Source organism: Myxine glutinosa, chromosome 3, assembly GCF_964187855.1.
Source record: "Myxine glutinosa chromosome 3, kmMyxGlut1.1, whole genome shotgun sequence".
NCBI lineage: Eukaryota > Metazoa > Chordata > Myxini > Myxiniformes > Myxinidae > Myxine > Myxine glutinosa.
In genome coordinates, this window is record NC_136263.1 from 42470328 (window position 1) to 42498118 (window position 27791).

The window sequence follows — 27791 nt, forward strand, 5'->3', positions numbered from 1 at the left end:
CGTCCCGATTTAGGTTTATTAGAATTATTAGATTTACCGGCGGGCTTTTTCACTGGCTTTACTTTTCCTAATAAACCCTTATATTACTTTTTGTACATAATATCTGAACGCAGTTTTCCTGGGTGTTTGATTTTAATAGATAAGGTTGCGGAGCCTTCGCTGCGCCCCGCCATTCCGCGCGTTGGTGTTGAACTTGAGTCCGCCATTGAGTGTTCGCCTCGGGAGTTAAAGTCTCGCAAATCGGTCATCCGTAACTGTGGTGTTAATCACGGTTACGCGACAATATTTATATGGTAAATTTTTACTTAAACTAAACGCAAGTTTATTCATTAATAAATACAATGTTTCAAAGCACAAAAGACAAATTTCAATCAATCTCTACTTCGGTGAAAGATATAGAAAAATATGTCAAAGATGTTAAATTGAACAAAGATAAATATGGAAATTTTTGGATTAAACCCATAATGGAGAATAACATGTGTCCTTTTATTAAATTTACGGGACAAGCTATGTTAATTAATAACTCTATTAAAGTAAATTTGACAAAAGTTTCTCCACTACTACTGGCAATTTACTCAAAGCTTGAAAATATCATTGAGAAAGAAACTTTGAAAATGAATGATAAGACCATCAACGATTCCAGAGGAAACATTTGTATATTCTTTAATAGACCCAAAGATGTGGGTGAAATTAATAATATGAATATTAGTGGTGAACTATCATTCCATACCATGATTATTAGAGATTATTTGAAAATAACATTTAATGTAAAAAATATTGTGGTTATTAGTTCTAATGAAAGAAAATATATAGATATTGATGGGAATATTTTTCCTACTAATTAAATATGAGTCATTACAGCAGTGAAGATTTTACTATTTCATTGAACTCAGATGATAGTGATGATAGTATTTCATTGAACTCAGATGATAGTTATGATACTAATAGTTTGTACTCAAATGATAGTTATGAGAGTAGCTTTATTGATGACTCTGAGTATGATTCTGAGTATTCATGTGATAGTTATGGCTCAGATTATTCTGAGTGAAAAAGTGTTTTAGTTTAAGTACAGCGATATATGATATAGCGATATGGTATATATAGCGATAGCGATATATGGTAAAAATATCCTCAAGAAAGGCTTCAAAATACATCTTAAAACAAATCTACATTTATCAAATTTTATCACAACTAAAAACTCTGATGGCGCATTCAAAGGACATATTAAAATAAGAGTCTTTAACTTCAAACCTCCTGAACCAGAGTCTATAGTTGATGCTGTAGAAATAGTTAAACCTGCTGTTCAAACGTTGATTGAAAAAATACTAAAAGAAATGAAACCACTTAAATTTTATATGGGAGTAAAATTAGAAATGACAAAGGACGAAGGAGTTATAGATACACCATACATGAGAACTGAGCCACACTTTATATCTTCATATCAAGATTTTAAAACATCAGGAGTCTATGATGAACTTATTAAACAAGAGCAAGTTGTGGATAATTCAATCGTAGGAAGTGGATTCAATATAGGAAAAATTATTTACATAGACATTCATATTCTTAAATCAGATCCTCTAAAAGCTTCTTCTTACATTGATTTACCCAGTGTTATCAAAAATAGAAAAGCAGTTATCAATATCAAAAATAAAGACAATAAATGTTTTCTCTGGTCTATTCTAGCACACTTACATCCTCCACATTTTCATGATGAAAGAGTATCTCATTATAAAAAATATGAGAATACATTAAATACGAAAGATCTAAAGTTTCCTATGGCTTTAAATGATATTCCTAAATTTGAAAAGATGAATAATTTATCAGTTAATGTTTATGGTCTAACAGAAACAAACAGCATTCAGGTTTTAAAGCTTTCTGACAATTGTAAACAAACTCATATTAATCTTCTATATTTTAATTCAGAGGAAAATTCACATTATACATACATCAAAGATATTGCTAAATTAATAAAACCACAAGTATGTAAAAGAACAAATAAAATATATATTTGTTTACGTTGTCTTAACTTCTTCCATACACAAGAAAGATTAGATAAACATTCAAATTATTGTGGTGAACATAAATCAACGGTAATCAATATGCCTAAAGAAGGCTCAAAGATCACATTCAAAGATGAAAAGAAAAAGATCAAACATCCATTTGTTATATATGCTGATTTTGAAAGTATTCTAGAAAAAATAGATACTGCTTCTCCAGATCCAAAAGAATCATACACAAATAAATATCAAAAACATACTCCTTGCGGTTTTTGTTATTACTAGGGCATGCCCGTACTATATCTATATCTAAAATTATATCCCCCCCCCTCTATTTACATGAAATGGTTTGGTCCAAAGCGAACGGCTTGCGAGTACGGTGACAATCCCCCCCCTCTATTTACATGAAATGGTTTGGTCCAAAGCGAACGGCGTGCGGAGTTTGGTAAAGAAATCGCCATAGCGTGCACAAACGCGCAGGAAAGCGAAAGAATCGCAAATTAGTTTTAATTAGTTTTAAAACATAGTTTAACGCCAACATAGTTTGCCAACGTGAAATAAATGAATACGCTCTCAAATGTGCCGTCCGAGGCAGAGTCTGTTCGGCACGTTCGGCACACGTGATAGCTCGCTGCTCTCTGATTGGTTGAATCGTTTTTTGGACATAGCTCGGTAACTACTTGTCCGATTAATATGAAACCTTGAAAAGGCACATCCTCGGGTCCCCAGCAATATACCTGGCAAGTTTAAAGTATATCGGACCCGTGGTTGTCGAGAAACAGCGGTCACAGACATACAGACATACATACATACATACATACATACATACACACAGAGATTACTGGAATTATAGATAGATATCAAATCATCCGTTGGTGATAAATATAACAAGTTAGAGGAGTATAGAGGCTCAAATACCCCAGAGGAGTTTGTGAAACGACTAGAAAAAGACTGTGTTCGATTAACCAAGATAATGAGAGAAACCAATAAACCAATGTCCTTGACGAGTGAACAGAAAAGGGAATTTAGAAAAAACAATGTTTGTCATATTTGTGAGGAAAAAATTGGTGAAGGTCTAAAGGTTAGAGATCATTGTCATCTCACTGGTAAATATAGAGGTCCGGCTCATCAAAGTTGTAATATTAATTATAAACTCCCCTCTTTCATTCCTGTCTTTCTTCATAACAACGCTCATTAGTCATTATGATACACATCTATTTATTAATGAACTTTCAAAGACATCTGGACACATTTCAGCAATTCCTAACACGGATCAGAAATACATTTCATTCACAAAAACAATTCACACATCTCCTATTACTCATATCAGATTTCTTGATACATTTAAATTCATAGCAAGTCCAATGGCTAACTTGGTTCAAAATCTAAAAGAGTTTCCATGTCTTTCAGAGTATTTTTCAGATAAAGATTTTCTAACACAAAAGGGAATTTACCCCTATGACTATATGGACTCATTTGAGAGATTCAATGAAACACAACTTCCTTCAAAAGAAAATTTCTATGACAAATTAAACAACAGTCATATATCTGATAAAGATTATGTACACGCACAAAATGTTTGGGAAAAATATAACATCAAGAATCTTGGCGAGTATCACGATTTGTATCTCAAAACTGATGTGCTTTTATTGGCCGATGTATTTGAAGCCTTTAGATCTGTTTGTCGCACTGGATATGGATTGGATCCTGCTCACTACTACACAGCACCTGGATTGGCTTGGAGTGCGATGTTGAAAATGACAAAACAAGCTTTGGATTTGATAACCGATGTTGATATGCTTTTGATGATTGAAAAGGTAAAAAGAGGTGGAATTTCACAAGTCTGCTCGAGTAGATACGCAAAAGCAAATAACAAATATCTTCCAAATTATGATTCAATGAAAGAGAGTTCTTACTTGATGTACTATGACGCGAACAACCTGTATGGCTGGGCAATGTCTCAGGCTCTTCCTTATGGAAAACTTAGATGGGTAAAGGAAAAAGACTACAAAAAGGTTTTACAAGATGTATGTATCTCTACACAAAAAGAATTGGATGAAGAAAAAGTTGGTTATTATTTTGAAGTTGATTTGAAATATCCAGAGGAACTCCATAACCTACACAAAGATCTCCCATTTGCTTGTGAGAAAGAAAGTCCAAAGAAAGAATGGTTGAGTGATTATCAACGATCGTTTGATATAGGTGAATCAACAGAAAAATTACTTACTACATTATATAACAAGAAAAATTATGTTCTACTCCAAATAAATTTGCGACAATATTTATCAAAAGGTCTAAGAGTAGAGAAGATCCATAGGGTTCTAAAGTTCAATCAAAGTCATTGGTTAAAGGGGTACATTGATTTTAATACACAAAGAAGAACAGAGTCAAAAACAGATTTTGAGAAAGACTTTTATAAATTGATGAATAATGCGGTCTTTGGTAAGACTATGGAGAATGTGAGGAAAAGACCAAATATCAGACTATCAACATCTTGGGAACAAGCATCAAAATTAATTAATAGACCGAGTTTTACTCGAGCTGAGGTCTTTACTGAGAACTTTTGTGCGATCCATTTGATTAAAGAGAGTATTGAAATGGACAAACCTATTTATATTGGAACATCAATTCTTGATTTATCAAAGTCATTAATGTATGATTACTTTTATAATAACTTGAGGAAGAAATATCAAAATGATGTTAATCTACTTTATATGGATACAGATAGTTTTATTTTGAAAATTAATACTAACGATGTTTATTCAGACATGAAAAGAGACATTAATATCTATGACACGAGTAATTACAGTCCAGAGAGTGAGTTGTTCTCTTCTAAAAATAAAAAGGTGATTGGAAAGTTCAAGGATGAATTAGGAGGAAATGTTATGAGTGAATTTGTGGGATTGAGGTCAAAGGCTTATGCTTACAAATACATTGTGAATAACGTTGAAAAGACTGATAAGAAGTTAAAAGGTGTAAAGAAAAATGTTATTAAAGAAACAATAAACTTTAAGGATTATTATAACTGTTTAACAACAAAGAAAGAAGAGTTTAGAAAGATTAATGGAATAAGAAGTTATAAACATAAATTATATTCAGAAGAGATGAATAAGAAAGCATTGGGGGCTTTTGATGATAAGAGGTTTATTTTAGAAAATGGAATTGATAGTCTCCCTTATGGTTATATAAGTATATAAGTGATAAGATATATATATATATGTGATAAGATATATATAAGTGATAAGATATACATAAGTGATAAGATATATATAAGTGATAAAATATATAAGTGATAAGTTAAAAAGGGGGGTTAGGGATTTTAATGGGCTTCCGCCGCCTTTTTTACTATTATATAAATGATAAAACCAAGTATCAACCAGACTAAAGAGTGGAGGTGTAATCAACCTTGGTATATAAATGGAAAACATAATGAATGTGAAAAATATCAAATAAGACTTATTGAAAAGGCAACTGGTAAAAAAGTTCACAAAACAAATAAGAGAATTAATTTAAATACCGGTGAGTTGGGTAAAAAAGATGGAAATATTTTTGAGTGGACGGAAAACTTTGATGGTTGTCAGGAAAATATATACTTTAATTTAAAAATGGTGTGTGGCACAGGAGGTGCTCAAACAAGAACATTGAGGGAGGTTTATCATTTTATTTTAGCTCAGTTAAAATATCTTGATAAAGAACCAAACTCAAACATATACTTTGTTAATGCATTAGATGGTGATGGAAGTTGTAGGAGAATTAAATTATTTCCCACACATAAACAAATATTTGTAGGGTCGTTGTTTGAGTGGGTCAAAGATGATTCACCAGATGATATTAAGAGTAAAAGGTTAAAAGGTCTATAAGGTCAGAAGAATCACAGGTTCACAAGGGTAGAAGGACCATTGTTTAAGTGGTCTAATGAATAAGGATAGCATGTCAAAAGGTTAGAAGGTTCATAAAGAACAGGGTGAGAGAAATAGAGGTGTTTAGGGGCAATGAGGAGAGTTGAAAATTAACATGTAAGTGAATGGGGATTTGGAGGTTCAATGAAGGATTGGTTCCAAGCTGTTAGTGTTCAGCCTGGTACATCAAGATGGGTTTACCATTCAGCCGTAGCTCAATTAAAATATCTTCATTATGTATTAGCCCAAGTAGATTAATTGGCTCATAAGGTCAATAAGCTCATGGTTCAAAAGGTCAAAAGGCTCATAGAGTCTTTTGGATTAATAGGGGTGTTTTCCAAAAGTGGGAAAAGACAGGGGGGTAAACGACATTAGATAGGGATTTCCCATGTTAAATGGAGGTGTCCCAAAAACAACATTTATCATCTACTCTCCCCTGTCTCAAATATTGCTCAGATTTACTTTGTGGCCTTTAAGATTATTGGAATCTCCAGCAATGAAGCCGAGTCTATGGGCCTATCACTTCTCCATCGTAGATAGGTTGGTGGTCTCTGTCTTTTATCGCCTCCTTTCAGGTCTTGCACCCTCAGCTATTCCCATGCTTTGTCCTCCCAGGCTTCTACAGGGCACACATAGTCCACCAAACACCCTTCTGGTGAAACTACCTAAATCCAGGATCACTGCTCACATCAACCATTTGTTCTTCTATTTTTCCGCCTCTGGAACCAACCTCCACATCCTCTTCAATGTCATTCGTCCCTCCAGTACTTCAAGACAGCTGTTCACCATCACAGATCATCCCCAATCCAAGGCCATGATCTTTTCTACCCTCGTTAACCCCACCTAAATCCCTCCTCATTCCAATTTTCCAGTTTTTCCTCCTGAGAATTTCTTTCTGTATCCATCTTGTCCACCCCATGCATCCTCTCCTGCCACCATTACTCCCCACACCCATTGTTTGTCTGCTTCCCTTGGTCTTGACCTATTGGAGTTTCCCCACTCTCTTTGCTGTTCATTTTTCATCCTGATCCATTCAGTGTACTAGTATTAGCTCTTCCACGAGCCTCGACTATGTATACAAAAAAGTAGAGAGAATGCTCGTTACCAAATCCCAAAATCATAGCATGTGAATACATACATGACTTCTCCTGCTCCTTCACAATGTCGAGCCATTTTGCAAAGCAGTGACGGGCTTTTGCATACATCATCATGTTCTCCTTGAAGTTGCGATTACATTCGCCCAGTGCCAAGCTCTGGATGTCAGAATTGTATTTCATAATCAACTGCAGAGAAAGGCAAGCAATTTGTTTTTTGTTTTTTTAATACTGCAGACAATTATTGGTGTCGTGATGACATCATGTTACAGATTTACAAACAATTTGGAAGGTCCTGTCGAAAAATTTAACTTACAAAGATTTCAACAACGAAAAAAAAAAAACACCAAAAAAGCTCACTATATTCCTGGCTTCCAAAAATGAAGAATCGACGCAGACAAAAAGTTTAATTCAAAAACAAACCCGATTAAGAAAGATGATTTGGCTCTTATTTTCAGTGGGTGCTCCACACTCAAGTTTATTCAGCTCCTCCATGGTTTCGTGATATTTTCTGTTGACTTCTTGTCGCAAAGATGGAAGGAGGTGCTGCAAAATAAAAATAAAAGAAGACAAACAATCCCAACTATTAAACAATTTTAAGTTTTATACTAATAACCATTTTCTTTTCATTACAAACTCTGCTATTGCCTTTTTTTTTTCTTTTTTTTTCTTTTTTGTATACTGAATCGAGGCTCGTGAAAGAGCTGACAATTACTTCACAAACAAATCAACCAGACAAACAAAATATATAAAAAGAGGGAGCGGAAGACAAGAGAAGGGGAAGCACACAAACTTGAGAGCACACAACATTTAAGAGCAGGGAGATGTGTGGGAGGGAGAGGGCTTGGGGGGAGGAGGCGTGGGAAGGGGGGGGGGGGGAGGGAGAAGGATAAAACACAAGGACACCAATGATTTCCAAGATTTGACCCATCTGACGCACACTCAAATTTGAAGCAGAAAGAAGCCATTTTGCAGTCGTGCCATAACCCACCCAAACTCTAACCGCACGATGTCCCCCTTGCCATAAAGTAAGATCTACTCCCAACAATAAATAATGGCCATGCCAACTAGTTTCCAGGCAATGACAACAACAAGAGGCACTGATGAGTAAATGTCACATTGCAGAATATGTCAACACGACAACATCAAGGAGGAAAGGGGAGAATAAAAACACAAAAACAGCCCTTTTTAAGGCCATTTTTCCCTGCTAGAGCGGGGGTTAGCCTTGTGGGCCCCATGACAATCATGGTTCCCTTTCTGAGGCAATGTTTTTATGGCTGGATGCCCTTCCTGCCGCCAACCCTTTAGTCGCCTCTTACGACACGCAGGGATACGGTGTACCTATTCTAAATCAGGGTACACACCGGGATCATTCATCCCAGCAAGCTGGTACTCAATTTGCGGACCTCGGAAGGATGACAGGCTGAGTCAACCCCCTGGCGTTAATTCAACGATCACCCGGGATTCGAACTCAGGATCCTAGGATCCCAAGCCAGCATTTTAACCGCTAAACCAATGCCAGGCTAAAGGAGGAAACGGGAGAATAGAGGAAGAAAATGAGAAGAGAGATCTCTCCAAATAATTACCCTGAGGAACAATTTCGCAAGCCAGTACAGTATTTACGGTTTTACAAGAGCAATGTATGACACAAAAAGGTAAGGAGGGCAAAGAGAGAAGGGGGAAGTAATACACTACAGTCAGGGATCCAGTCACCAAAATTTGAAAGAACCTGACATGGCATGCTATACTTTTTGTTTGTGTTTTTTCTATTAATTTGGACATTAAGGTCCGCTGAATGATAGGTCTGCTCTGCCGGAAACCTTGCGAAAAAAATTTGTGGCCATTTTTGTATCAGCAGCCTTTATTTTTTGACCGAAAAATGTGAAAAATGTTTTTTTTCTTTAAATCCTCAGTGGGTTGTGTAGGCTGTCAATAAATGCATCCCAGATACACAGAACACATGTGTTGACAACATCAAGTTGAGAAATACACTTACAAAACCTTTCCAAATGATTTAGAATCATTTTTATGCAAAAGCGCCCCCGATTTTTTTGCATTTTAAAAATTATTTTCATCTTGCTAAAAAAAATTGTGGCCAACGGACCCAGATGTGGTTGAACAGTCAGTTCAGTACTGCATGGATGTGTCAAGAAAACAGGGCCAAGAGTTCACAGTCATCACATGCGACCAAGCAATGTATGAAGTGGTTCTGGGTCTGCAAAAGAAGAACCCCCAGAAGTACTTCAAACTTATCTTGCGCATGGGTGGCTTCCATATTGCTCAAAATTTCCTGGGAGCAATTGGACATTTGATGCAGGCCACTGGAATCGAAGACATCATGGTAGAAGCTGATGTCTGTCTCCGAGCAACAGCAAACAAGGTCATCAGTGGAAAAGACTACTACGCAATGCTACATGCCCACACTATGGTTCATGCAGCCATGTTCGCCCTACACTGGGAAGCATTTGCCAGATGGTTGATCATTGAAGAGAAGGACCTGCAGTGCATGTCTGTGCTTGCCATCAATGTCCAGCTACTCCTAGATGCCCTGTCAGAAAAGGATGTAGAGAAGGCATCTTCTACATGTGCTGATGCAACCGACCAACTAAAAAAAGCTGACACGTTTGATGGCTGAATTTGACGAAGTATGTACGTCACCTACCACAAAGCTATGGCGAATGTACATGGACATGGTGATGATTCTGAAACGGTTCATCCACGCTGAGCATGCAGGCCTGTGGGAGGAACACCTGGCTGAAGTAGAAAAGGTGTTACCATATCTTGTAGGTGCTGGCCACTACAAGTATGTATCCTGCCGGCCCCACTACCTAGAAGTAATGAGAAGCCTACCTACACTGGCTCCGAACATCCATAGGGAATTCAAGGATGGGCAGTTCACTGTACGTCAAATAGAAGGTCGTTTCAATGGTGTCTGGACAGACATGGCACTCGAGAAAACCTACAACCGTGATACCAAGACAAACTCTTCACTGGCATCAGTCAGCAGCCAACGGCCATGGAGAAATACTTGCGAGCTCTTCCAGTTCTGACAGCAGTGTCAGAGCAGACAAAGGCTATGGCACACCTGGATATGGATGACACCAAACACCATGAGGACTCCAACAGCCAAGGCACAATGGAGGCTGAAAGTGTTAGGAAAATAACAGATGTCATCAACAACCAGATGATCAATCCATTCACATGTGAAGAACAGGAGCTGATGGACCTCTCAACAGGCCACAAAGCTGCATCTGCAGAGTTGGTGAGCACCCGTGAAAAAGGACTGGAGGCACTGGCTGCAGCAAGAAAAATAGACAGTGAGAAAATAGCCCCAATAAAACTTGCCACATTTGCAGCAAAGCCAAAAAAGTCACTGTCCATGGCACTCAAAGCAAAGAAGGTCTACGAGGAAGAGAATGCAGTTGTCCGAAACCTGTACTTTGTGCAGGACTTGGATGAAGACAAGAAGGTGGAGGTCTTCAGTCATGAGTGGACAAGTTGCCCAGCCTCCCTGTTTGAGCCAGATCCATCCCTTGACCAAGGTTATGCCATGCGTAAAGGGAACAAGGCTGACTACTTGGCTGCAATCAAGACATCCCTTGGCAGCTCATGGAGGGAAGTGCACAGACTGCCACCGTCCGACAAGCCTGTTGTAATGGTAATAGATGCCATGGCATTCATCCAGCGTCACCAACATCTTGGGAGCAGCACCTTCCATGAACTGCAAGTAAAGTACCTGAAGTACCTTCCTGCAGGATGCACACTTATTCTTGGTGGAATCTTCCGTGATCCTGGTCGCACTGTCCTGTTGTCAGCAGATTGTCAGGTTGAGCTTCCAGAACTGTCCTGTGAGAAGCATGAGGAGGCAGATACCAGGATGTTTGCCCACATTGCATACTCAGTACAACATCTGCACCACAAACGGGCTGCAGTGGTGGCTACTGACACAGACGTGATCATGATGTGCATATACTACATCACACACCTACATGGCCTGCAGGAGCTGTGGGTGAAGAAGATGGATATCTACCTACCTGCTCATGCACGCCGAAGCCCTGGCAGTGAAGAATGATGTTGAAGCTGCAGATCTTACATCCATACTCCTCAGCACCTACATACTGACTGGATGTGACACAGTGAGCTATCTCTACAGAAGAGGAAAAAGGCGCGCCTACAAAACTGCCGTTGATCACCTGGCAGACCTTCTGCCCCTGTTCAGATACGGTGACCCTGAAGAAAGCCTGGATGTTCAGGAAGATGTTGTGACAGCAGCTAGGCGATACATGGTGTCACTGTATGAGAGGAGTGACTTCGGTGGTAATTTGTATGCACTGCGAGCCCATCTCTTTGGTAACATCAAAGGAGACATGCATTGCCTTCCACCTACCGAAGATGCCTTCCAGTTACACCTTCGCCGAGCCCTGCATCAGTTGGCCGTATGCAAGCGAGCACACATGTTTCAGCCAACCTACCCTGCTGCCACTGACTTTGGCAGAGAGCTTGTCAATGGTAAGTTGGTGGCAACCATGATGCTGAAGGAGGCAAAACCTGCAGAATTCAAACGCACCAAATACTGTCACTGCAAGAAAAGCACGTGTGCCCGAGGATGCTCCTGTGCGAGAGCCAATGTGAAGTGTGTCATCGCATGTCTCTGCACCGGGGACCCCAACAAATGTTCAAGGATTGAACTCGCACTCGAAAACAGTGACATGCATAACACATTATAAGTTATTTTGTTCAGTGCAATTTTAATTTCATGTGATGTTACAGACGTTGTTGCCAGTAAATTTATATTTTGTTATGTTCAATTATGTTGTTCAGTTAAAGTTTAATTTCATTTTTTCTACATACTGGTCACTAATCTATCCAAATTCAGCTGCGTAACGATCATTGTTTTGTTGGCTTGTCATCCTGTGTACATTTTGTTTAAAAAAATCATTTTGCTGTTTTGTATTTCTTGTGTTACAAGTATTTTCTTTTGGGGCACAGGGTTCTGTTAAAATTAAAAAGGTGCCTTGGCCAGGATGTTTAATAAAATGGACATAAACTACCATGATGCTAAATATACGGTATGTCTCTAGGATTTTTTAGCGTAAGGGTAATAAAATCACCACAGATCCATTGATTTTGGTTTGATTTTCAGAATGTTTAATGTGGAATGACTATAATGTTTGGTGAAAAGAATGACACATTGGCTGATGTCATAACTCAGGGCATAGTTTATTACTAATGAAGTAAAGATGAAAATAATGAAAAAATGCAAAAAAATCGGGGGCGCTTTTGCATAAAAATGATTCTAAATCATTTGGAAAGGTTTTGTAAGTGTATTTCTCAACTTGATGTTGTCAACACATGTGTTCTGTGTATCTGGGATGCATTTATTGACAGCCTACACAACCCACTGAGGATTTCAAGAAAAAAAACATCTTTCACATTTTTCGGTCAAAAAAATAAAGTCTGCATATACAAAAATGGCCACAAATTTTTTTCGCAAGGTTTCCGGCAGAGCAGACCTCTCATTCAGCGGACCTTTATGTCCAAATTAATAGAAAAAACACAAACAAAAAGTATAGCATGCCATGTCAGGTCCAACCCATTTTATTGAGCTTTTGAGCCTGTGCATCAGTGACTACTAATTGTGTATGCAATATGTAGATACCCCATTATTGATTTTTTTTTGTACAGCGATCCAAGACTCTTGGAGGAGCTTCCCCATTCGTCAAATGCAAGAGGAAATAAATAACTGGTGTATATCAGTGCCCTTTTACTTAAATTACAAAGACATTAATAGACAATGTCCAGACATTTGATGTATGTGATTTGAACCTGGGTTCCCTACATCATAAAAAAAATCAAGGGTTCAGATGGAATCACAGACAGGTAAAAGTAAATAATACTTACGTTGATTTGCCCAACGAGCTCTGTGGTGAGCCTGTTAGCGAGCACCTGTGTGGTAGATTTCCCTTCAATATTCCTACGGGGAGCATAGAAAATCTGAATGACATGCAGTGAACATTTCATATGACCGATGAAAATATATACAGTGCATTCAGAAAGTATTCAGACCCCTTCACTTTTTTCACATTTTGTTATGTTGCAGCCTCATGCTGAAATCGTTTAAATTCTTTTTTTTTTCCTCATCAATCTACACTCAATACCCCATAATGACAAAGAGAAAACAGGATTTTAGAAAGTTTTGCAAATTTATTAAAGAGAAAAAACTGAAATATCACATTGACATAAGTATTCAGACCCTTTGCTATGACACTTGAAATTTAGCTCAGGTGCCTCCCATTTCTCTCGATCATCTTTGAGATGTTTCCACACCTTGATTGGAGCCCACCTGTGGTAAATTCAATTGATTGGACATGATTTGGAAAGGCACACACCTGTCTATATAAGGTCTTACAGCTGACAATGCATATCAGAGCAAAAACCAAGCCATGAGGTCGAAGGAACTGCCTGCAGAGCTCAGAGACAGGATTGTGTCGAGGCACAGAGCTGGGGAAGCCTACAAAAAATTTCTGCTGCATTGAAGGTTCCCAAGAGCACAGTGGCCTCCATAATTCTTAAATGGAAGAAGTTTGGAACAACCAGGACTCTTCCTAGAGCTGGCCGCCCGGCCAAACTGAGCAATCGGGGGAGAAGGGCCTTGGAAAGAGAGGTGACCAAGAACCCGATGGTCACTCTGGTTGAGCTCCAGAGATCCTGTGTTGAGATGGGAGAAACTTCCAGAAGGACAACCATCACTGCAACATTCCACCGATCTGGGCTTTATGGCAGAGTGGCCAGACGGAAGCTTCTCCTTAGGGAAAGACACATGAAATCCCGCTTGGAGTTTGCAAAAAGGCACCTAAAGGACTCTCAGACTGTGAGAAACAAGATTATCTGGTCTGATGAAACCAAGATTGAACTGTTTGGCCTCAATTCTAAGCATCATATCTGGAGGAAACCAAGCACCGGTCATCACCTGCCCAATACCATCCCAACGGTGAAGCATGGTGGTGGCAGCATCATGCTGTGGGGATGTTTTTCAGCAGCAAGGACTGGGGGACTGGTCAGGGTTGAGGGAACAATGAACGGAGCAAAGTACAGAGATATCCTGAATGAAAACCTGAAACAGAGCACTCAGGACCTCAGACTGGGCCGAAGGTTCACCTTCCAACAGGACAATGACCCTAAGCACACAGCCAAGACAACGCAGGAGTGGCTTTGGGACAACTCTGTGAAGGTCTTTGAGTGGCCCAGCCAGAGCCCTGACTTGAACCCAATCGAACATCTCTGGAGAGACCTGAAAATGGCTGTCCACCGACAGTCCCTATCCAACCTGACAGAGCTTGAGAGGATCTGCAGAGAAGAATGGCAGAAATCCCCAAATCTAGGTGTGCAAAGCTTGTCGCGTCATACCCAAGAAGACTCGAGGCTGTAATCGTTGCCAAAGGTGCTTCAACCAAGTACTGAGTTTAGGGTGTGAATACTTATGTTCATGTGATATTTCAGTTTTTTCTTTTTAATAAATTTGCAAAACTTTCTAAAATCCTGTTTTCTCTTTGTCATTATGGGGTATTGAGTGTAGATTGATGAGGGAAAAAATGAATTTAAACGATTTCAGCATAAGGCTGCAACATAACAAAATGTGAAAAAAGTGAAGGGGTCTGAATACTTTCTGAATGCACTGTAAAGATGACACTTTTATATTGTGGGCAAAAATCGATTTAATGGCTTGAAGTTCAAACCAGGGTTTATGCAGTTACCCCTCGGTGTTGCTAAGAGGGTAACACATCCGATGATCACACCCATCCATTTGATTTCCAAACACCATTAAAAATAAAATTCTGCTTGGTGAGAATTCAGGCTTTCCAAAAAAAAAAAATAATAATTGTTGTTTGTAGTGTGGGATTGCAGATTATCCTCACCGGGATGGAGGGGTGGTTAACATCTTCTATCTATAATTCCAGTAATCTCTGTGTGTCTGTGTGTGTGTGTGTGTGTGTGTGTGTGTTTGTTTGTCTGTGACCGCTGTTTCTCGACAACCACGGGTCCGATATACTTGAAACTTGCCAGGTATATTGCTGGGGACCTGAGGATGTGCCTTTTCAAGGTTTCATATTAATCGGACAAGTAGTTACCGAGCTATGGCGATTTAGCCGTTCGCCGTTCGCTTTGGCTTTGCGAATGGACCAAACCATTTCATGTAAATAGAGGGGGGGGGTTCTACCGTACTCGCAAGCCGTTCGCTTTGGCTTTGCGAATGGACCAAACCATTTCATGTAAATAGAGGGGGGGGATTGTCACCGTACTCGCAAGCCGTTCGCTTTGGCTTTGCGAATGGACCAAACCATTTCATGTAAATAGAGGGGGGGGATATAATTTTAGATATATATATAGTACGGGCATGCCCTAGTTAATTTTAATTCCACTATGAATCCGCATCCGCCTTGCACTCGAACTGAACTTGACGAAAACAACAGCTTAAAAAATATATAAAATTTATAAATTGGTCTTCTCCATATTCATAACAAAGTTTTGATGAAAATTTGATGACAAAAGCTCAAATGGTGAAAACGTTAAGGCCCAGACAGGCAGACAGAAACAAACAAACAAACGGTCATAGCCCGGTACTTGTGAAAGCAGTTACCATTGGAACTGATAACCAATATGATTCTAGCTTTTGATTTGCTGAATCAATTCAGTGACACAATATGCAAATAATGTTCAAATCTCAAGTCAATCGGATGAAAATTGACGATTTTATGACCTTGACATTGGACCCTTTGACACAATTATTAATTAGTTTTCTCCATATTCTCATAATAAAGGTTTATTGAATATTTGATGACAAAAGCTCAAATGGCAAAACATTTATGCTCTGGACACACACACACACACACACACACACACACACACACACACACACACACACACACACACACACACACCTCCTGCTGTGCGGGCGGAAGGGCTAATAATTACTTGCAATAACAAGTAATTCAACAATGGTAACTGTTTTTCATAAGGGATATTAAGCTGAATTACAGTATCTGCTTGCAACTCGTTTCATGCAGTTCAATTGCTCATTATGACCTGTATGCCATCCGGACTATTTTTGAATGGTATTGTGGAGTCGGTGCAAGAGCAATCTGACTGAACAAAATGTATGAGCACGTTCAACTTATTTGAAGAATTCCCAAATAACAGGTCTTCCAGAGATGACTATCTCTTTAAAGTGTTGATGTAGGGAGCCTGAAAATTATTCTGATTATCTGTTGAATCGAAAACCTATTTCAATTAAAGTAAATGATTGTGCAGCATAATAGAGTATTTATTGGTAAAGAGGAAGAGCTCAGGGGTTATTACATATTATTTATTGAGTATTTATTGGTAAAGAGGAAGAGCTCAGGCTCACTTGTGGAAATTAAAAATCCCATGGTACCTTTCCAGAAAATATAATATTGCGTTCTAATACCCTCACCAAAATCTACATTCCTGCCCTGCTTGAGGGTGGTTTCAGCAGCAATAAGGTTATCAATAGCTGTGATAGGTTAGAGACCTGTCAAGGGTAAATTCTCACAGTGGGTCATGGAGCCATGCTGCTCCCACAGATATCGATTTCACATTTGAGAGCTGAACTTCGCATGCACAGTGTGCAGGGAACATTTAAGAACATGTTTCTTACAGCAAAAGTGGTGACAAAATATATAAACAATTGCTATAAACCCACAACATGACAGCACCACTCTGGGCAAAATTCTTTCTTATAACAAAGATAATGTATTTAAAAATAACTAGATCAAGTACCCGTGGCATTGCCCAGGGGAGGGGGGGAGGAGAGGGAGGAAGAAAGGGGGGTGGGCAAGGGGGGATGGGGAAAGGGAGAGGGCGAGGAGAGAAGGAACAGGAGAGGCGGAAGGAGGGGAAGGGAAAGGGAGGGGGAGAGAAATACTGCTTGTACATATTTCGGGGGAGCTTTGACAGGCCTCTCCATTTGTGTGGGGGGAGGAGGGAAGGAGAACAAATTTACCTGTACAAAGAGTGCTTTAACCTCAGTGTTGCAATGGTAAAAGAGGAAATTGTAATACCCTCTGCCACCACCACCACCAGATGGCGCTACACGGTACACATTTACATAGAGAACTTTCGACACGTACACCCTCCCCTCACCACCACCCACACTCCCGCTTGATGCTGCAGACACATAGCCTATGTTATCCCCCACATAAAATTGTATTTGTACTCCGAGTTTGGAACTTAAAAATGCGTGACCGTGCATAAAACACATACATATTAGGTGTACCAGAAAGTAATGTCGTTTTTTAAGCTGTGTATTCCTCTTTGAAAAACGACATTACTTTCTGGTACACCTAAAACAAACAGCGAGAGCGAGAGAGAGCGAGAGCGAGAGCGAGAGAGAGCGAGAGCGAGAGAGAGCGAGAGCGAGAGAGAGAGAGAGAGAGAGAGAGAGAGAGAGGGAGATTTTTGCCTTTTATCTATCTATAATTCCAGTAATCTCTGTGTGTATGTATGTATGTATGTATGTATGTATGTATGTATGTATGTTTGTCTGTGACCGCTGTTTCTCGACAACCACGGGTCCGATATACTTGAAACTTGCCAGGTATATTGCTGGGGACCCGAGGATGTGCCTTTTCAAGGTTTCATATTAATCGGAGAAGTAGTTACGGAGCTATGTCCAAAAAACGATTCAACCAATCAGAGAGCAGCGAGCTATCACGTGTGCCGAACGTGGCGAACAGACTCTGCCTCGGACGGCACATTTGAGAGCGTATTCATTTATTTCACGTTGGCAAACTATGTTGCCGCTATGTTGGCGTTAAACGATGTTTTAAAACTAATTAAAACTAATTTGCGATTCTTTCGCTTTCCTGCGCGTTTGTGCATGCTATGGCGATTTCTTTACCAAACTCCGCAAGCCGTTCGCTTTGGACCAAACCATTTCATGTAAATAGAGGGGGGGGATTGTCACCGTACTCGCAAGCCATTCGCTTTGGACCAAACCATTTCATGTAAATAGAGGGGGGGGATATAATTTTAGATATAGATATAGTACGGGCATGCCCTAGTCTATCTATAATTCCAGCAATCTCTGTGTGTGTGTGTGTGTGTCTGTATGCGACCGCTGTTTCTCGACAACTACCGGTCCGATATACTTGAAACTTGCCAGGTATATTGCTGGGGACCCGAGGATGTGCCTTTTCAAGGTTTTAAATTAATCGGAGAAGTAGTTACCGAGCTATGTCCAAAAAACGATTCAACCAATCAGAGAGCAGCGAGCTATCACGTGTGCCGAACGTGGCGAACAGACTCTGCCTCGGACGGCACATTTGAGAGTGTATTCATTTATTTCCCGTCGGCAAACTATGTTGGCGCTATGTTGGCGTTAAACTATGTTTTAAAACTAATTAAAACTAATTTGCGATTCTTTCGCTTTGCGATGCGATTTGCGATTGCGTTAAACTCGCTCGGGCGTTAAACTATGTTTTAAAACTAATTAAAACTAATTTGCGATTCTTTCGCTTTCCTGCGCGTTTGTGCACGATATGGCGATTTCTTTACCAAACTCCGCAAGCCGTTAGCTTTGGACCAAACCATTTCATGTAAATAGAGGGGGGGGATTGTCACCGTACTCGCAAGCCGTTCGCTTTGGACCAAACCATTTCATGTAAATAGAGGGGGGGATTGTCACCGTACTCGCAAGCCGTTCGCTTTGGACCAAACCATTTCATGTAAATAGAGGGGGGGGGATATAATTTTAGATATATATATAGTACGGGCATGCCCTAGTAAGTGTAGATGCTGTTATTTGAGAAGCACAATTGACAAATTTATGATTGACAAGTTTATGAGATGTACAAATTTGAATGGTTCAATTATAATAAAAGCAACTAATAGCAACACAGTCTAGTTTAGGGGATGGGAAGGGGAGTATGGGTGGTGAGGGCCGAGGTGTATTGTGGGAGGGTAGTGGAGGGGGACTTTTTGAAAGGGGTGGGGAAAAATGAGGATTTGCATATTTTACTAAAAGGCTACTGGAAAGCCTGAATGCTTTTGCCTTCTATTATTATTAATTGCAGAGTTTGCACATTATTTGCTGAAAAAAGTATACATTATTTTGCATCAAAAAATAAGTCGAAGGTGCATAAACTACACCAGAGCACCTCATTGAGAAAATAATCTTGGAAAACATGAATGAGGAAGCAAAATGTGTTTTGTACTTTGGGTTTTGTTTTTTTTTAAATAAACATTTCTGACAACTAATCTGATCACAAAAATAAATGGTTGACAACCTTAATTAAAGCTGGAAATTCATTCATAACGAAGGAGCACGATGTGAAAATTCTTGAGACTGTTTTCAGGATATGGCATTTAAACTAAAAATTAAACGCAATTCTATAAATTGTGATATAACAACTGTTTTAAACCCACTTGAAAACGCTGTGCGTCTCAAAGAAAGATTGTTCCGCCTCGATGGCATCTTCCAGAGTCATGCTTCTCTCAATATCCCGCTGACTTCGACATTTAACCATAATGTATCCCTTCTTCAGCGCGATACTTTGGTTGTTGAGAACACGGATGGCACTGGTTTCTGTCCCACGGTCCATGAGGTCTGGCTTGGTAAGGACTCCTGTTGGTCAAAAGACTCTTATGGTAGGTAAGTAATAAATTTTGAGGTTGTACGAATGCAACGATCAAACACGTGATGTAATGTGTGTGTTAGAGGGGGAAGGGGAGGGGGGGGGGGGATTTGGAAATGAAAAATATGTGCACAAAATAAAGATACTTATTACGATAAAGTGGGAAAAAGATACAAAATAATTTATGCATAGAAAAATGTCAATTAGTATGAGGATACACTTTAATAAACAACCGTTATTACAGACTTTCAACTAGAATCAGCAGAATTAAAAGAGTTTTACAAAACCAACATACAACAATGCCCTCTAAAGAAAATATCTCCCATTTCCCCCTTCTCTCAACTGTTATTTTGTTTTGTTGTGTCTTCATCTGCTCAATGTTCTATTTCTTCCACAAGCCTTGACTTTGTATCCAAAAATAGAAAAAGTTCACGTGGATAATACACCCCCCAAATTTTGATCAGATATTTCTGGGGGAAAATGTGCGGCTTATACACAAGTGATTATATTGTATAAAAATTAGACAAACCTGGGAGTACAGATACTAATAGACAAGGAAAATGGGAGGAAATCTCACCCAGTGTCCTTTCACCCTGGGGGTCACATTGCTGTGCCATGCTGAGGGCCTCTGTTGTAGCAATGTCCACATTACAAGGGATGGCCACGAGGATGATGGTTTCCTCCCTCTCAATATAGGACATGATCAGCTGCTTAATCTGCATCCAAAGGTAATATTGTATAACTAGATGTGTCACATAATCTTCTGAGTGTTTTTGACTGAATGATAGGTGAGTTCTCACAACATTCACCAATTATAGGTTAGAGAAGGGGAATAAGTCAAAAAATAAAAGTTTGAATCTATCTACAAAGTGCACCACAAAAAACGAGAGCTGCTCATTGGAGTACAGACCATCACCTTGCAGAGCTGGATATTATTAAGCATTTATTTTAATCCTTTTTGATAAAACAGATAAACAGACAAACCTGTAGATATGCATACACAGACGAGTGTGATAATAGTTCTTTCAGCTCCAAAAACACAAAACTCCACGATTCTTTTACCGTTGTTCGAATCCAGAACCCTCCACAATCAACCAAGGCTGCCCAAGTTCATCATCATAATGTGAATGTACATGTACGAGTAATATGGAAATTTCATAATGAGCATCTTATGGTACATATTACTATAATTCATCAAATGTCCGTCCGTCTGTCTGTCTGTCTCTCTGTCTGTCCATCCGTTCGAAGGTACCGCAAAAACGGCTGAACCGATCGCTACGATATTTTGGGTGGGTAATCCTGGGATCTCCTGGAGTAAAATAGGGTATATTGTTTTTCCAATTTCAGCTTTGGCCTCCAGCATTTTCAGGTTTGGACTCCCGCATAACGTTATTTTCCCGGGTGCCGCACAAACGGCTGCACCGATCGCTGCACAGCTGTACCGATCGGCTGCACCGATAGGACTCGGTGACCTCGGACAAAGACCTTTTATAAGGACATGGGTTGAATCCCTGCTTGAGAGAATGCCAACCCCCTCCCCACCATCACGGTCGTCTCTCCAACACACAATCCCACGAGAGATGCAGAAAGGACGACCCAAAACCAATATCTTCTTTTTTATTCGTATATAAACATCATTAAAAGTAAATAATGACCTCGGCCAAAGTTCAAACGACGTGGGTATAATCTCTACATGAGAGAATTCCACATAGCTATTTGGAGGGTGTATAAGCTAACAGATCGCCGTCTCCATCGATCTTGCCAAGGCTGCAACACCTACTGGCTCAAAAGCCTTTTAACTGTTGACTTGGTAGTTTTTACAATGAAGGAAACATTAACAATGTTGTTAAAAGTTTATTTTGTGATTAATTTGTGATTGGAGTTATGTTGTTTGGAATGAAAAAAGAGATATAGAGTTCAAGTAAATAACGACATGCCGTGATGGTTTCTACTTTCTAAACGTGAACTTCGAGGATCGTCATTTGCAGATTCGCCACGGTCCCATGATCAATGTTTCTATACGTGAACATACCCATTTGTTTGCGAATGGGTACGTTTTTCATGGAAGTCCTTCACGAACTTGCTGTCCATGTCTGACGTGCGACTGAGGGTGCTACAGGAATGTGGAATTTATTGGTTTCATGCTTTAGCATTCGCCGTATCTCCCAGTAGGCACACAGACATTGGATCCACGTTGAATGAACGTCAAGATTCGACGTGGACCCGAGGTTGAAAACGAGTTGGATTTGCAAATTGGATAAACGTCATTTTTCCAACGTCGAAACAACGTCGAATAAACGTTGATACAATGTCACAACAATGTCATTTATTCGATTAAAAAATCAAGCCAAGTTGCCAACGGTGAAACAACGTTGAATGACTGTCGGGTTTTGATGTAGGTATTAATGTGGTTGGGTTTTGGTTGTCCGACGTCGCGACCTCATTCCAACCGTTATTCGACGTTGAAACAACGTCGTGTGCCCGCTGGGTGCTCTTTCTCTTGCTTCTTCTTGGAAATCCAGGCCGTAACGTTTTCACCATTTGGGCTTACGTCAACAAATATTCAACAAAGCTTTATTATAAACATATGGAGGAGACAAATTAATAACTTGGTCAAAAGGTCAACATCACCTAAAATCAGCAATTTTCATCCAATGGACCTGAAGTTTAAATAATTTTTATATCGGGTCACTGAATTGGGTCACCAATCAAAAGTGAGAGGCCAATTGTTTTTACGGCGTAGCCCATCGGGCAGAGCCATCTAGAACAGCATTTGTCCATCTGTATGTATGTATGTATGTATGTATGTATGTCCCCTCAAATGTATACCAATCAGAGCTGAGAATCTGGTCACATGACAGGGTGATGTGATCACGTCTGATGTCTTTACAGCGGTGCGGCGGCTGACTCTCCACACGCCGCCATTTTGATTTATATGCCGTTCAGGCCGAACATATCGTCGAACCTGTCATATATCACAATCACCATGCTCTACCTTTACGTTTTTCATTCAGTGTGAAACACAAACAAACCGATTGTTAAAATGATCATCAAATATCGAAAGCATCGGCATTAAGTCTCGTCCAACAATACGGTATGGTACGTATAGGCCTTAGGCGATATGACTCATCGTCGGACCGCTTCGGACAAATTAAGCCCAGGTTTTTAAATACAGTGGTATCGTTTCAGTAGTATCGTTTTCTTAAAAATAATAATAATATAGTAAATATAACCATAATACTTTAATCCCAATGTCGTGAATGGAAGGTCGATGGATTGAAGCGGTGTATGGTTCATGATCAATGAGCGGTGTTCGGCACTAATATTAATAACTGAGGAAGTAAGGAATTCACCTCGGTTTTTTTACAGTAATATCATTTTCGAAATAATGATAATGTAACGTTAATATTATACTAAATCTAATCATAACACTAATCTCTTCGTAGTGACTGCAAACGTACTGGAAGTTAAAATATATCAAGTTCTACATATCAAAGTAGCGGCAGTTTTGTCTCTGTTACATCATTACGTCTATGATGTCATTACGATGGCTGCTCCGCTGACCGACATTTAAATTTATGAGGAAGCCTACATCCGCTCACTACGGGAGCTGCAGAAAGGGTCATTCCTCTTTGGGGTATATAGATTACAGTCGATCTATGGTCGGGTCTCAAGAACATTGGGTGTGTGTTCATTTACCAAGTTTCTTGTGGAGCGATCGCCAAGTGGTTTAAGCATTCGAGCAAGCACGCCATTCAAAACCGTTAACGTCTGGCCTGGCAAGCGCAAGCTAGCTGCATGGTAAATGAGCACACCTCCAAACCTTGTGGGGTATATAGATTACAGTAGATCTTCGCTCAGATCTGTAAGTAAAACTTGCCTCATGATGTCGAGATTCCTCCAAATTTCTTTGTTTAATGTTATAAACAGCATTAGCGACTGTTTGAAAAGCTAATAATATGTGTTTGTGGTTTATAATATTTTACAAGCCCGGCTACTGAAGGATTCGAGCAAGCACCAAGGAAAATCGAAAGCATTTATTTTAATGTCGATGTGCATACACAAACGAGTGTGATAATAGTTTGTTTTCGTATACACACCCACTGTTCGTATACGCACCCACTGTTTTTTTAATGTGACACGCACCCACTACGTCTTGTTTTTAGATCAAAGGTCGAGGTCACATAAAATCGTCAATTTTCATCTAATTGACTTGAAATCTGAGCAGGGTTCACATATTGGGTCACTGAAGCCTGTTTATTTTGAGGTCAAAAGTTAAAGGTCGCCTAAAATCGTCAATTTTTGGTGTAAAGCTGTTTCGTCATATTTAGCATAATGAAGAAGAAGTCCAAATACAAAGTGGACGCGGATGGGCTTTACATTTTCAGATGCGTTCTAGTTTCATTTTAACCCATTTCACAATAACTGTATTATGTAGTAACATCAATGCCTAATACGTCGACCATTTTTTGTCCAGATGTAACTATTTTTCAGTTAATATACATATTCAAGTCGTCAGATTTATCCGTTTGTTTCTCTTTCCGCCCTTTGGTTGGACAGATGACTCCACCCACAATTGTAACCCGGCAATCACCATTTTGGGCGCTACTTATAGGCCTCAGGCTTTGGGCCTAGGATGTACATTTGAAGACTGAACAACGAGCCTTCTATCATGAAATAAGGGCATGTTTTGAGGAAAGAAAAGTATGTATTGATTACAACCCATGCAGAGGAAATGTGGTAATGCATGTTTTTGTTGGGAGTGATCGAGGCAGCGGTCTACTATACACCACTCAAATAAAACTTTCATACAAGCAAGAGGATTGCTGACTATGGACATTTAAAAACTGAACAACGCATCGGCTAGCATGAAAGAAAGCTATGTTTTGATTACAACCCATGCAGAGGAAAGAAAATAGTCATGATCAATATTTGAAGCCTTACATAACGCTTTTTGACCCTGACCTAATTAAAGACACTGCTGTTTTTCACCATAACTTGACTAAGGTTTGTCCGATTGGAATAAAATTGCCCTTGCTAGATACCCAGAGTAAGGTGCATTTATGATTAATTTACATCATACCCATTCAAATTAAAAGTAAAATGATGGTCTGAGAAAAACGTGTTTTTTAATCATCACTCAATTTTGCCAATACTGAATCTCAAAGACCTCTTAGCCTTCCACGATGTTCTTGCATCATAACAGTGTACCTGCACTGAAGTTGTGCACCTGATGTTTCATTAGTGTCCTTAACCTACTTTTTCGGATTGTTACCTAATAAGCAAAAAACATTTTTGATCATAACTTTAATAATTTTCCTCCAATTTTCATGACGAGTACACCCGCAGACCCCGGGCGCTGCAGGAAGGGTCATTCCTCTTTGGGGTATATAGATTAGTCAATCTATGGGCGGGTTTCAAGAACATTGGGTGTGTGTTCATTTACCAAGTTTCTTGTGAAGAGATCGCCAAGTGGTTTAAGCATTCGAGCAAGCATTGCATTCAAAACCCTTAAGGAACGGCTGGCTTGGCAAGCACAAGCTAGCTGCTTGGTAAATGAGCACACCCCGGTCTTCCTCCCTTTCAGTTTCGTATCAAACAGCAGGAGCGAGTTTCAAAAGTTCGCTACGAAAAATGACACTGTAGCGGCAGAAAGAGCCATGTTATTAACCCAACATGTGTGGGTTATATAGAGTACAGTAGATCTTCGCTCAGTTGTGTAAGTAAACCTTACTTCACGGATGTCGGCATTCCTCCAAATTTCTTCATTTAGTGTTATAAAGAGCATTAACGACTGTTTAAAAAGCTAAGCATACGTGTTTGTGGTATATAATATTTTTACTTCCTGTCGAAGCCAGGAAGCCAGTCGCACGGAAACGCCATTAGTGTGGCGGACACGAAAGCCTATTGGCGTGGTGACATCATTCCGCGCACCAAGTGGGCGAGGGCCACGCCCGAGGGGTAGGCGTGGCGTGAGGATATAAACGGGGCGCGCAGCCCAGAGCGCGCTCGTGTTACAGTGAGCTCCTGAAATAAAGACGCTTATAAGTTACCGCTTGTCCGCTTCCTCCTTGCTCGCAAGCAGCGCGCGTAACGCCGCGCTTTACTGGTGATCTCGACGTGATCCATCCACCGCCAGTACTCCGCCGTGCGAAGCTCCGGGGCGACGTGCGTCGGTGGGTGCCCGTGGCATGCCGTTGGCACCGGGGCGAACCTCTGGGCGGTCTCTTGCAGAGCGGAGCGCTGCTGTGCCGCGGACCATGGTGCCGTGGAGTCGGGGAGGAACTCGCCCGGCACCCGCAGCGGTTGCCCGAAGACCAACTCCGCCGCGGATGCGCGCAGGTCCTCCTTGGGCGCCGTCCGGAGGCCCAGCAGGACCCAGGGGAGCCTGTCGACCCAGCCGCCGTCGCGGAGGGTGGCCCGGAGCGCGGCCTTCAATGAGCGGTGAAATCGCTCACACAGGCCGTTAGCCTGGGGGTTTCCGCGCCCCCGCACGATCAGAGGGCTGCAGGAGTTCCTGGGCATGGTGAACTTTTACCATCGGTTCCTGCCCCGTATCGCCCAGCTCCTGCGCCCCCTGCACGAAGCTCTCCGAGGTAAGCCGGGCAAAGGCGACATTACCTGGACCGAGCAGATGGACACGGCGTTCACGGGCGCGAAGCTCGCCTTGGCTAACGCCACCATGCTCGCGCACCCGGCGCCCGATGCACCGATCGCCCTCACCACCGACGCCTCGGACTACGCGGTGGGCGCGGTGCACGAGCAATGGGTGCGTGGAGCTTGGCAACCGCTGGCGTTCTTTAGCCGGCAGCTTCGCCCGCCCGAACGCCGTTACAGTACCTTCGACCGCGAGTTGCTCGGGCTTCACTTGGCGGTCAGGCACTTCCGCCATCTGCTCGAGGGCCGTGCGTTCACGGCCTTCGTCGACCACAAGCCGCTGATCTTCGCGATGGGCAAGGTCACCGAGCCGTGGTCGGCCCGGCAGCAGCGTCACCTCTCGGCCGTGTCCGAATACACGACGGACATCCGGCACGTCGCGGGGAAGGACAACCCGGTGGCGGATTGCCTTTCCCGGGCCGTCGCCCACGCAGTCCACTTCGGCATCGACTATGCCCGGATGGCAGCGGACCAGGCCGCTGACCCCGACGTCCAGGCCTTGCGGACCGCCGTCACGGGCCTCCGCATCATCGAGGTGCCGTTCGACGGCGCGGGCGCGGCCCTCTTGTGCGACGTCTCCCTCGGGCGGCCTCGCCCCATCGTGCCCGCGGGCTGGCAGTGCCAGGTGTTTGACACCATCCACGGCCTGTCCCACCCGGGCGCGAGGGCCTCCCAAAGGTTGATCGCCGACAAGTTCGTCTGGCATGGCCTCCGGAAGGCCGTCCACGGCTGGGCCAGGACGTGCCTCGCGTGCCAGCGCGCCAAGGTGCACCGGCACACCCAGGCCCCGTTGGCCCCGTTCACGGTGCCGGAACGCCGGTTTGACCACGTCCACGTGGACCTGGTGGGACCTCTGCCCCCCTCGCGGGGGTCCACCCACGTCCTCACCATGGTGGACCGCACCACCCGGTGGCCGGAGGCCGTGCCCTAGGTGTCGACGACGGCGGCGGACGTCACGCAGGCTTTCATCGCCACCTGGGTCGCCCGGTTCGGCGCCCCCTCAGACATCTCGTCCGACCGCGGCCCCCAGTTCACCTCGGAGCTCTGGGGGGCGGTCGCGCAGGGGCTCGGGGTCCGGCTGCACCGAACCACGGCCTACCACCCCCAGGCTAACGGCCTGTGTGAGCGATTTCACCGCTCATTGAAGGCCGCGCTCCGGGCCACCCTCCGCGACGGCGGCTGTGTCGACAGGCTCCCCTGGGTCCTGCTGGGCCTCTGGACGGCGCCCAAGGAGGACCTGCGCGCATCCGCGGCGGAGTTGGTCTTCGGGCAACCGCTGCGGGTGCCGGGCGAGTTCCTCCCCGACTCCACGGCACCATGGTCCGCGGCACAGCAGCGCTCCGCTCTGCAAGAGACCGCCCAGAGGTTCGCCCCGGTGCCAACAGCATGCCACGGGCACCCACCGACGCACGTCGCCCCGGAGCTTCGCACGGCAGAGTACGTCTTCGTCCGCCACGATGCCCACCGGACACCACTGCGGCCCCCGTACGA

The 27791-nt window shown here is 42.0% G+C and overlaps 1 protein-coding gene across 2 annotated transcripts in view; it reads right to left on the reverse strand.

Moving 5' to 3' along the window:
* Positions 1-27791, reverse strand: part of LOC137423636 (interferon-induced GTP-binding protein Mx-like) — an 89870-nt gene that overhangs the window by 44803 nt on the left and 17276 nt on the right. For both annotated transcript variants that reach the window (XM_078773954.1, XM_078773955.1), the window contains exons 5-9: positions 20221-20359; positions 19435-19633; positions 12892-12964; positions 7414-7536; positions 7035-7179 (exon numbers count right to left, since the gene is read on the reverse strand). In XM_078773954.1, the coding sequence (XP_078630080.1) occupies positions 7035-7179; positions 7414-7536; positions 12892-12964; positions 19435-19633; positions 20221-20359 (679 nt within the window). The remainder of the gene's footprint in view (positions 1-7034; positions 7180-7413; positions 7537-12891; positions 12965-19434; positions 19634-20220; positions 20360-27791) is intronic.